At 43.6% G+C, this 11593-nt stretch overlaps 1 protein-coding gene across 1 annotated transcript; it reads left to right on the top strand.

The window, feature by feature from the left end:
• Positions 1-417: 417 nt before the first annotated feature.
• On the top strand, positions 418-11376 carry slco1e1 (solute carrier organic anion transporter family, member 1E1; the record flags this gene model as incomplete). The annotated part of the gene is given in 15 exon segments (XM_084161108.1): positions 418-519; positions 778-919; positions 1162-1294; positions 3456-3583; positions 3848-3994; positions 4289-4387; positions 5668-5901; positions 6191-6355; positions 6864-7059; positions 7329-7494; positions 10110-10294; positions 10406-10470; positions 10563-10680; positions 10812-11223; positions 11227-11376. Coding segments are annotated over 15 exon segments (2442 nt in total).
• Between the last annotated feature and the right edge of the window lie 217 nt (positions 11377-11593).

Genomic DNA, 11593 nt, shown 5'->3' with positions numbered 1-11593 from the left:
GGAAGAACCTAAAATAATGATTTTATTTATTTCTGAACAGACAGCATTAATTCTATAACTTTGGCAAAACAAATCTATAATTCATCATGGGTGCTGCAGCTCCTCCAGAACCCTTTGTCTTTTCAAGATCATATAACATCAAACATAACATCAAAAAGCATCTTATATTCCTGCCCTTACGATTTCACATGTTACATTTTATGTGAAATCATGTGAAAACATGTTTTGGAACACTTCACGTGATCACGTTTTCTCATGTGTAATTTAATGTAATCACATGTTGCTTTACATGTTAGCACATTAACTTCACATAAGATCACATGTGATCACATGAAAACATGTGAAATTCATGTGGTTTTTTGCATAAGGGTGAGCCAGCTGAGAGGCAGTGTGCTGTCCTGCATCTGACTGGATAGGATGGGTGATCCAGCGGAGGACAGAGGGAAGCTGACCAGCCAACAGGAACTGTGTGTCCCTGACAAGCAGGCCACCAAACGCTCCTGCTGTTCCACACTCAAGGTGCTTAATAATACTTAAAAAATGCACACGCATGCACTCTGTCTGCACACACACCCACGCAGGCACACACACACAGACACGTGCGAACATATGCACTCACGTCGGTCCCACACATACACATTGGCACGGACATAAGCATGCACGCACACACATACACATTGGCATGCAGACACACACACACACACAGACAAACAACCATTGGCAAGCACATACACATGCACACACACACACTAATGTTCTCTCCCTTGTGTTTGTCAGCTGTTCATCGTGGCCCTGTCGTTCGCCTACTTCTCCAAGGCTCTGTCAGGGACCTACATGAAGAGTGCCATCACCCAGATAGAGAGACGCTTTGACCTGTCCAGCTCTCTCATCGGACTCATAGACGGAAGCTTTGAGATGGGTATCAACCATAACATTGAGTTGCTTGAGAATTCATGTAGTAAAAACCAGATATACACTACAGACTACAGTATGGTCCAATTATTTTGTGGTTCAATCAGAGTCTGCTCTCAATACTGTCCAGTTTTGTAGTTGTTCTGGAAGTTTGTCCATAACTCTACTGTCAAACCCCTAACATTGTTCGATGTGCTGCTATGTTGTGGTAGTCTGGAATCCAAACTGTAGTGTTGTGGTTTCTTGCAGGTAACCTGCTGTTCCTGGCTGTGGTCAGCCATTTTGGGGCAAAGCTGCACCGGCCCAGGCTCATCGCTATGGGCTGTTTCCTCATGGCTGTAGGATCCTTCCTCACAGGCCTGCCACACTTCTTCATGGGACGGTAAAACAACTGAAATACTGGTTAAACTTATACTTGTAGAGATACTCCTATGCGGATGATAGTTTCACATTAGAAATAAAGAAATGTATCCATTTGTTGATTAATCACGGTTAACTTAGAACTAAAGCCTTGCGTAATCGGTCAGCTGCCTGATTATGTTATGGGGCCATATATGTTAAGAAATGGGATTAAGAGATGCTATAACGAGGAGCTCCACCTTATCTTTTTACAAGTTATGGACAAGTCTATGGGCCGAATGTCCCCTCCCCTTCTGAAATTTGAAAGATGCTAACACACAAAATAACCAGTGACAAAACAAACAAAAACACCGGAACTACTGCTGCTCGTTAGGCCACACGTCCCATTCCTTCCTGACAGATTCTACATAACCAGTTACAGTGGGGAGAACAAGTATTTGATACACTGCCGATTTTGTAGGTTTTCCTACTTACAAAGCATGTAGAGGTATGTAATTTTTATCATAGGTACACTTCAACTGTGAGAGACGGAATCTAAAACAAAAATCCAGAAAATCACATTGTATGATTTTTAAGTAATTAATTTGCATTTTATTGCATGACATAAGTATTTGATATATCAGAAAAGCAGAACTTAATATTTGGTACAGAAACCTTTGTTTGCAATTACAGAGATCATACATTTCCTGTAGGTCTTGACCAGGTTTGCACACACTGCAGCAGGGATTTTGGCCCACTCCTCCATACAGACCTTCTCCAGATCCTTCAGGTTTCGGGGCTGTCGCTGGGCAATTCGGACTTTCAGCTACCTCCAAAGATTTTCTATTGGGTTCAGGTCTGGAAACTGGCTAGGCCACTCCAGGACCTTGAGATGCTTCTTATGGAGCCACTCCTTAGTTGCCCTGGCTGTGTGTTTCGGGTCGTTGTCATGCTGGAAGACCCAGCCACGACCCATCTTCAATGCTCTTACTGAGGGAAGGAGGTTGTTGGCCAAGATCTCGCGATACATGGCCCCATCCATCCTCCCCTCAATACGGTGCAGTCGTCCTGTCCCCTTTGCAGAAAAGCAGCCCCAAAGAATGATGTTTCCACCTCCATGCTTCACGGTTGGGATGGTGTTCTTGGGGTTGTACTCATCCTTCTTCTTCTTCCAAACACGGCGAGTGGAGTTTAGACCAAAAAGCTATATTTTTGTCTCATCAGACCACATGACCTTCTCCCATTCCTCCTCTGGATCATCCAGATGGTCATTGGCAAACTTCAGACGGGCTTGGACATGCGCTGGCTTGAGCAGGGGGACCTTGCGTGTGCTGCAGGATTTTTATCCATGACGGCGTAGTGTGTTACTAATGGTTTTCTTTGAGACTGTGGTCCCAGCTCTCTTCAGGTCATTGACCAGGTCCTGCTGTGTAGTTCTGGGCTGATCCCTCACCTTCCTCATGATCATTGATGCCCCACGAGGTGAGATCTTGTATGGAGCCCCAGACCGAGGTTGATTGACCGTCATCTTGAACTTCTTCCATTTTCTAATAATTGCGCCAACAGTTGTTGCCTTCTCACCAAGCTGCTTGCCTATTGTCCTGTAGCCCATCCCAGCCTTGTGCAGGTCTACAATTTTATCCCTGATGTCCTTACACAGCTCTCTGGTCTTGGCCATTGTGGAGAGGTTGGAGTCTGTTTGATTGAGTGTGTGGACAGGTGTCTTTTATACAGGTAACGAGTTCAAACAGGTGCAGTTAATACAGGTAATGAGTGGAGAACAGGAGGGCTTCTTAAAGAAAAACTAACAGGTCTGTGAGAGCCGGAATTCTTACTGGTTGGTAGGTGATCAAATACTTATGTCATGCAATAAAATGCAAATGAATTACTTAAAAATCATACAATATGATTTTCTGGATTTTTGTTTTAGATTCCGTCTCTCACAGTTGAAGTGTACCTATGATAAATATTACAGACCTCTACATGCTTTGTAAGTAGGAAAACCTGCAAAATCGGCAGTGTATCAAATACTTGTTCTCCCCACTGTATGTTTATGTAGGTCTCTCCACGAGAGATTAGATGTTAATCAATGTCTCATCTCAAATAATCATATCTTTGTTACACTTAAACTTGAATCCTTATTCATCATAAGGCCTACAGAACAGAACATGTCATGACAACTAACTGGTCTGTCTTTACTTCAGCTACACATTTGACACAGTCATCCAAGGCTCAATGAATGACAGTGTCAGTATAACTCCATGTCTGGACCTTCTAAAGCAGACAGACATCCCAGAGATCCAGATGGAGCCATCTTCTGACTTCAACACAGGTACCACTCACAGCTGAGAAACATCTTCACCTGTCTCTAACACCTATAATTGTACTTCCCTGCAGTAGTCTCACTTGGCCTGACTTGTCGAAGGCTGAGCTAGCATGAGACTTTACTTACAAGACTATTTCTGCAGGAACTACAGATGCCAATTGGCTTTATAGGTAACCGTGGTGCAACATGCAAGTTGTACAATATATGCATGGTCCCTGATAAAGGAGGGAGGCTGTGTACCTGTGTGTCTCTGTATGATTCCCTCTGTAGACTGTGTGCGGGACTCCAGCTCCCACATGTGGATCTATGTGTTCCTGGGGAACGCTCTGAGGGGGATAGGAGAGTCACCCGTCACCCCACTAGGTATCTCCTACATCGACGACTTCGCTAAAGCTGAAAACTCTGCTTTTTACATTGGTGAGTTAATTCTACTCGCAGCAGAGAGGAGGCCACTGTGTGTGTGTGTGTGTGTGTGTGTGTGTGTGTGTGTGTGTGTTTGTTAACTGTACAATGAGTGTGTGTCATGTATTGTAAATATTCCCTGGATTTCCAGAAATCCTGGTTGGATGATTCCGGATTGCCTACTCCAACTGGGATTTCGGGAAAACCAGGGAATTTATTGAAAGTTCCAGGAATTTTGCAACCATAGTCATGACATATGTAACTGAGGAGACAGGGCTGTAGGCCTAACTGTGTGTTTTATGATAACAGCATGTCTACAGACCATCACACTGCTAGGTCCCATGTTTGGTTTCCTGCTGGGGTCGTTGTGTGCCAGACTCTATGTAGACATTGGATATGTCGATCTGGGTAAGAGCATCACATGCTGTACACATTATTGTGTTAGGGTCCTTTCTACTAAGCAATGTACAGTACCAGTCAAAAGTTTGGACACCTACTCATTCAAGGGTTTTTCTTTATTTTTACAATTTTCTGCATTGTAGAATAATAGTGAAGATATTAAAACTATGAAATAACACACATGGAATCATGTAGTAACCAAGAAAGTGTTAAACAAATCAAAATATAATCTACTCTGCGTCTCACAAAGACACGGCGGTTGGAACCAAAAATCTCAAATTTGGACTCATCAGGCCAAAGGACAGATTTCCACCGGTCTAATGTCCATTGCTCGTGTTTCTTGGCCCAAGCAATTCTCTTCTTCTTATTGGTGTCCTTTAGTGGTGGTTTCTTTGCAGCAATTCGACCATGAAGGCCTGATTCACGCAGTCTCCTCTGAACAGTTGATGTTGAGATGTGTCTGTTACTTGAACTGTGAAGCATTTATTTGGCCTGCAATCTGAGGTGCAGTTAATTGCCAATTTCTGATGCTGGTAACTCTAATGAACTTATCCTCTGCAGCAGAGGTAACTCTGGGTCTTCCTTTCCTGTGGCGGTCCTCATGAGAGCCAGTTTCATCCTAGCGCTTGATGGTTTTTGCGACTGCACTTGAAGAAACTTTCAAAGTTCTTGAAATGTTCCAGATTGACTGACCTTCATGTCTTAAAGTTATGATGGATTGTCGTTTCTCTTTGCTTATTTGAGCTGTTCTTGCCATAATATGGACTTGGTCTTTTACCAAATAGGGCTATCTTCTGTATACCACCCCTACCTTGTCACAACACAACTGATTGTGAAGGAAACAAATTCCACCAATGCACTTTTAACAAGGCACACCTGTTAATTGAAATCATTCCAGGTGACTACCTCATTAAGCTGGTTGAGAGAATGCCAAGAGTGTGCAAAGCTGCCATCAAGTCAAAGGGTGGCTACTTTGAAGAGTCTCAAATATAAAATATATTTTGATTTGTTTAACACTTTTTTGGTTACGACATGATTCCTTATGTGTTATTTCATAGTTTTGATATCTTCACTATTATTCTACAATGTAGAAAATAGTAAAAAATAAAGAAAAACCCTGGAATGAGTAGGTGTGTCCAAACTTTTACTAGTCCTGCATATTAATATTGGATCCAAATGAATTCAAAACCACTCAAAAATAGCCAAATGATTCTCCTTTATATTGTTACTATTATCAGTATAGTATGTGTATCAATGCTTATTACAGAGATGTCGCTCACCTATTCCAGAGACTGTGACCATCACTCCCAAGGATGCCCGGTGGGTGGGGGCCTGGTGGCTGGGTTTCCTGGTCTCCTCTGTCATTATGCTCCTGTCAGGCATCCCCTTCTGGTTCCTGCCCCGCTCGCTGCCCAAGCAGGGAGAGGAGAGCAAGCTGCTCCCCAGCACCACTACTCAGGATGGGGCAGGGAACAGCGACGCCACCCCACATCAGACCATGACGCTTGCTGTGATTGCAAAAGGTGGTCAGACTTTCATTGGCGCTTTTCAGATAATTTATGACTAATCTAGAGCCCAAAGTTTGTCTTAGTCACTCAGGTCATGTGGACAAGAAAAATGCCTGGCCCTATATATGATGTATAGAAAATAGAATCCTGTGCCTATCTTTTATGATGGACATTTATATTCCTATACAGGAACAATACATTATATACAGGGCCCTCTAACTGCAGATAAAAAAGACTTGAATCATTCACATAACCCAAACCAGAAAAAGTAACCGTGTTGTATGATATTCTCTTATATCTTCAGGTTTCATACCGTCACTGAAGAAGCTACTGAGCACACCAGCGTACTTTCTGCTTCTGTGTGGCAGCATCCTGAAGTTCAACTCCTTCATTGGCCTGCTCACATTCAAAGCCAAGTACATGGAACAGCAGTTTGGCCAATCAGCAGCCAGAGCCAACTTCCTCATTGGTTAGACACTGTAGCTACATGTTTCTCAATCAGCGACCTTCTTTATAAACCAACTATGGCCCCTCCGTCACGTTTCTTTCTGCTCCTTTTTTGTTGTAAAATCAAACTCTGTTGGTTGGAGTGGGCCTGAGATTTGGGTTTGGGTCAGAAACAGAGTGACAAGGGCTGTGTTTAGACAGGCAGCCCGATTATGATATTTTTCCACTAATTGGTCTGTTGACCAATCACATCAGATCTTTTCACATCAGCTCTTTTTCAGAGCTGATCTGATTGGTCAAAAGACCAATTACTGAAAAAAAGATCTGAATTGGGCTGCCTGTCTAAACGAAGCCATGGAAACCTGGACATACTCCAACTGAAATGTTCCCTCTTGTCTGCATTGATGTTAAATGGCATTAACTACCATTTGGTTTGTTCTTTCCTGTCCCCTGTAGGTTTGTTGAACCTGAGTAGACAGGAAACTCAAGCACACTGATGATCTATAAATGTGTGAGTATAACTTTTCCAGGTGTGTTGAACCTGCCTGCTGTTGCTGTGGGGATATTCCTGGGCGGTCTACTGATGAAGAGGTATAAGCTTGGCGTTGTGTCTGGAGCTCAGCTGTCTTTCGTCACCTCCTTCATGGCCTACCTCCTCCTCCTTCTGCAGTTTGGCACTAAGTGTGACAACGTTCAGGTAGCTGGGCTGACCGTGTCCTACAACGGGTAAATATGACATCTGATTGGTTGGTTGATTCATTAATTCAATCATTTATATATTTTTTAATAAACGTTTTGATCAGTGGAATATGTGGGAGAGTGAGACCAAAACACACATGTGCTTGTGCCGGGGCTCCCTCTTGTGGGAATACACAGTATGGTTGTTACTGATCCAGGACCCCTGGCTGTTTTGTCACTGTGCCTATGTCTAGGATAGTTCAGCAACTATTATTTAAACATCATTATGATTGCCAGCCATTGTCTCTGTCCCCCAGGACCCCTGGTGTGGTCTCTGATGGCAGCCTGTTGTTGTCAGAGTGTAACAGAGACTGCTCCTGTTTGGCTGGGGAGTGGGACCCTGTGTGTTCAGACAACGGCATCACCTACACCTCCCCCTGCCTCGCAGGCTGCTCCAGCTCTACAGGATACGGCAAGAACACGGTACAAATACTATTCATTTACTGAGTGTACAAAACATTAAGAACACCTTCGGAATATTGAGTCGCACCCCCTTTTGCCCTCAGAACAGCCTCAATTCATCGGGCATGGACTCTACAAGATGTCGAAAGCATTCCACAGGGATGCTGGCCCATCTTGACTCCAATGCTTCCCACGGTTGGGTCAAGTTGGCTGGATGTCCTTTGGGAGGTGGACCATTGTTGATACACAGGAAACTGTTGAGCGTGAAAAACCCAGCAGCGTTGCAGTTCTTGACACAAATTGGTGCACCTGGCACCATACCCCGTTCAAAGGCACTTAAATATTTGGTTTCTCCCATTCACAATCCATGTCTCAATTGTCTCAAGGCTTGAAAATATTTGTTTTACCCGTCTCTTTTTTAACCTGGATTGAACAAGTGACATCAATAATGGATCATAGCTTTCACCTGGATTCACCTGCTCAGTCTGTCATGGAAAGAGCAGGTGTTCTTAATGTTTTGTACACTCAGTGTAACTCAATGGCACTGAAAAAAGTTATTTTCAACCATTGCCTGGGGCCTTATCTCCCACCTGGGACGAAGTAAGTAATTGCTGATTGGCAATAAAGTTATTTTAATGTATGGAAAAATATGGTATGCAAGTCCCATGTAGAGAAGGTTCTGTCTGGTAGTTGTTCAATATGACTTCAACATCAATGTCACTGGTGTAGCGAGGCGTAGGCAGGAGGCAGTCGCAGGTTTAGAACTACTGAATTTATTTAAGCACCATAGATCAAAGCGGGACGAAACCCAAACGCTGTTGTGCTCAAAATCTCTCATCATACACAAAAGGTGCAGGGCGAACCCAAAGTGCAAAATATAAAGTACTCAGGAAATAGTAGGCGAGATTCCTCTCAGGAAAACAAGTAACATTGACAAAGACAAATGGCAGAGGGAGTATATATACACAGTGATAGAGTGGGGATTGGAACCAGGTGTGTGTAATGATGACGAGACAAGTCTGGTGTTGATGAGTGAAGGGCGTTTGCCAGCAGTAGGTTCGGCAGCAGCTAGAAGGCCGGCGACACCGAACGCCTGAGCTGGACAGGAGGGGGAGCCAAAGCGAAGGCTGGTGTGACAATCGACACAAACACAGGATATGGGGTAAACATGGTATCCCATCATTACATACTAGACCCTACTGCACCTATCCTGAGACAAGGCTATAGTCTCCTATGGCTTCTAATAGTAGATAGTCATGTCAGAGCAAATACTTCACCAGATCAGAGCAGAGAAAGTCTCTCAGTATACAGCACAGGAGGTTGGTGGCACCTTAATTGGGGAGGACGGGCTTGTGGTAATGACTGGAGCGGAATTAGTGGAATGGTATCAAATACATCAAACACGTTTTTAACATGTGTTTGATGCCATTCCATTCACTCCGTTCACGCTATTATTATGAGCCTCCTGTGGTCTACAGCCATGTTTTGTCTATTGTTTGAACTACAAGGTGTAAATAATTCACCTCTTAAGGATCGGACCCTTTTTTTCAATTTTCGCCTAAAATTACATACCCAAATCTAACTGCCTGTAGCTCATGACCTGAAGCAAGGATATGCATATTCTTGATACCATTTGAAAGGAAACACCTTGAAGTTTGTGGAAATGTGAACTTAATGTAGGAGAATATCACACATTAGATCTGGTAAAAGATAATACAAACAAAAAAACATGATTTTTCTATTTATTGTTTTGTTCCATCATCTTTGAAATGTAAGAGAAAGGCCACAATATAATATTGCAGTTTAGGTGCAATTTAGATTTTGGCCACTAGATGGGAGCAGTGTGTGTGCAAAGCTTCAGATTGATCCAGTGAAGGACTATTTTGTATCAAGTCTGCCCAAATGTGCCGAATTGGTCAATTGATACATTTTCAAGTACATAACTATAGAGAACATACAAAAATGATATGGTAATATAAAATGTAAGTTTACACACTCCCAGGAATGTCATACATGATGGCCGGGCGGGGTGGGTGGGGAGCCAGAGACAGCAGGGGTTGAAACTGTAGAACCCAGTTCCCACATTTGAATATAAAAATGTATTTTATCAAACAAAACTATGCTACATTTTATCTCTGGGACCCTTAGGATGACAAATCAGAGCAAGATTACTGAATGTAAGTACATTATTTACCTTCAGAGGTGAATGTATCAAAACAGTTGCCGTGATTACGTATTTTGTTGTTGTGCACTCTCCTCAAACAATAGCATGGTATTTTTTAACTGTAATAGCTACTGTAAATTGGACAGTGCAGTTAGATTAACAAGAATATAAGCTTTCTGCCCATATAAGACATGTCTATGTCCTGGAAAGTTTGCTGTCACTTACAACAGTCATGCTAATCACATTAGCGCACATTAGCTCAACCGTCCGTAATACGGGACACCGATCCAGTAGAGGTTAACAGTTTGTGCTCTTCTCTCCACTGAACTATACTGACACTGTGAAATAGCAGAAAAGTCTGTGATATGTGCACTCTCAAAGTTACAAAATAGTGAAAAAAAACAACCATAAAGAGAGATCATAGACCATAACAGAGAAACTATAGCTGCTGTATTTGTTGTTGTTCTACCAGGTATTCCACAACTGCAGCTGTGTGTTGTCCTCCCCTGCACCGGGGGGCAGTATGTCAGTAACATTAGGCCAGTGTCCTCGCAGAAGAGAGTGCAGCCACAGCTTCACTTCTTACATGGCTGTGTCCGTACTCAGCTCCTTTATCAACTCCCTTGGGACCACACCTGGATACATGGTCATCATACGGTCAGTCGCCATGTCCAATACTTGTGTGACCAACCGGGGTTGGAACCTGGGTCACCTGCTGCCATAAGACTGTGTTGGACTGTGTATGTGATGTGTGATGTGTGTTTGTAGGTGCATCAAGCCCGAGCTAAAATCCCTGGCGTTAGGTATACAAACTTTGGTGATGAGAACCCTAGGTAAACGTCTCAATTTTCTCTGTTGTACCTAAAGACGCCTTGATATCATAGAGGTCCTTAATACAGAGTACTGAACTCTGATCTCTCTGTAGGGGGTATTCCAGCACCATTGTACTTCGGGGCTTTGATTGACACAACATGTTTGAGGTGGGGGATCAAGAAATGCGGGGGCAGAGGTGCCTGTCGATTGTATGACTCTGATATGTACAGGTAAGTTCATAGTGTGTGTGTGTGGGCATGCGCCAATGTGTGCGTGCGTTCATGTGTCTGTGCATACTCTGAGGTGTGTTTGAATATGAATGAGCAGCAGTGTTGTGATGTGTCCTATCCTGTCCTTGCAGGGTGATCTTCCTGGGCCTCATCACATGTCTTAGTGGCTCCTCCTACTTTTTCATCATTGCAGTCATTGTTCTGCTGAGGATACAGTTTAGGAGGGAGGGGGACACCACCACGGGACAGCCCCCACAGTCATCGCTAGAGATCGAACTTCAGACTCCCCCCAAAACCACTGAACCCCTCAACACACCGAAAGAGATTAAGGTGCACACCCCCAAAGAGGGAGAAAGAGAGGGAGAGGCGGAAGAGGATAACTCCCTCCAAACACACAAAGACACAGAGGAGGAGGAACTATCCAACACCCTGGGAGAGAGAACGAGTGACCTCAGTCGAACTCACAGCCAGAAAGATGGGTTAGATACAGGAGAGGAAGAGGTTACCCCAGATGCCATCACCCCTGCTCCTGTGAGCAAGGAATGAGAGGGGAAGCCTTCTGATCAGGCCAACGGGCAGGCTGAGCAAGAGGTCATAGTGATAGTGATTCACACCCAGAGAGAGACAGACAACCCATACAACCTCTTGGCTGAGATTAACCACACAGAGGTAGAGGCAGAGGGCCTTCAGGGCTAGCCAGTCAGCCTGACTGCTCTGATCCTCAAGTCAATTGTATTTAAATTCATATTCATTAAAGATTTTTATTCAAAACTTGAAAAGTGCAATTTATTTCAAATTATAATTTTTCAGTGTCTGCAACCCTCAAGAACCAGGGTGAGTCTGGGTCACCCTTTCACTGGGCAAACACAACTTGCATATCGTCAGGAGGGATTTTGTCTTTGCAGATCTTCTC

The sequence above is a fragment of the Coregonus lavaretus genome, assembly GCF_964263955.1.
Source record: "Coregonus lavaretus genome assembly, chromosome: 5".
Taxonomy (NCBI): domain Eukaryota; kingdom Metazoa; phylum Chordata; class Actinopteri; order Salmoniformes; family Salmonidae; genus Coregonus; species Coregonus lavaretus.
This window is presented reverse-complemented; position numbering and strand designations above follow the sequence as displayed.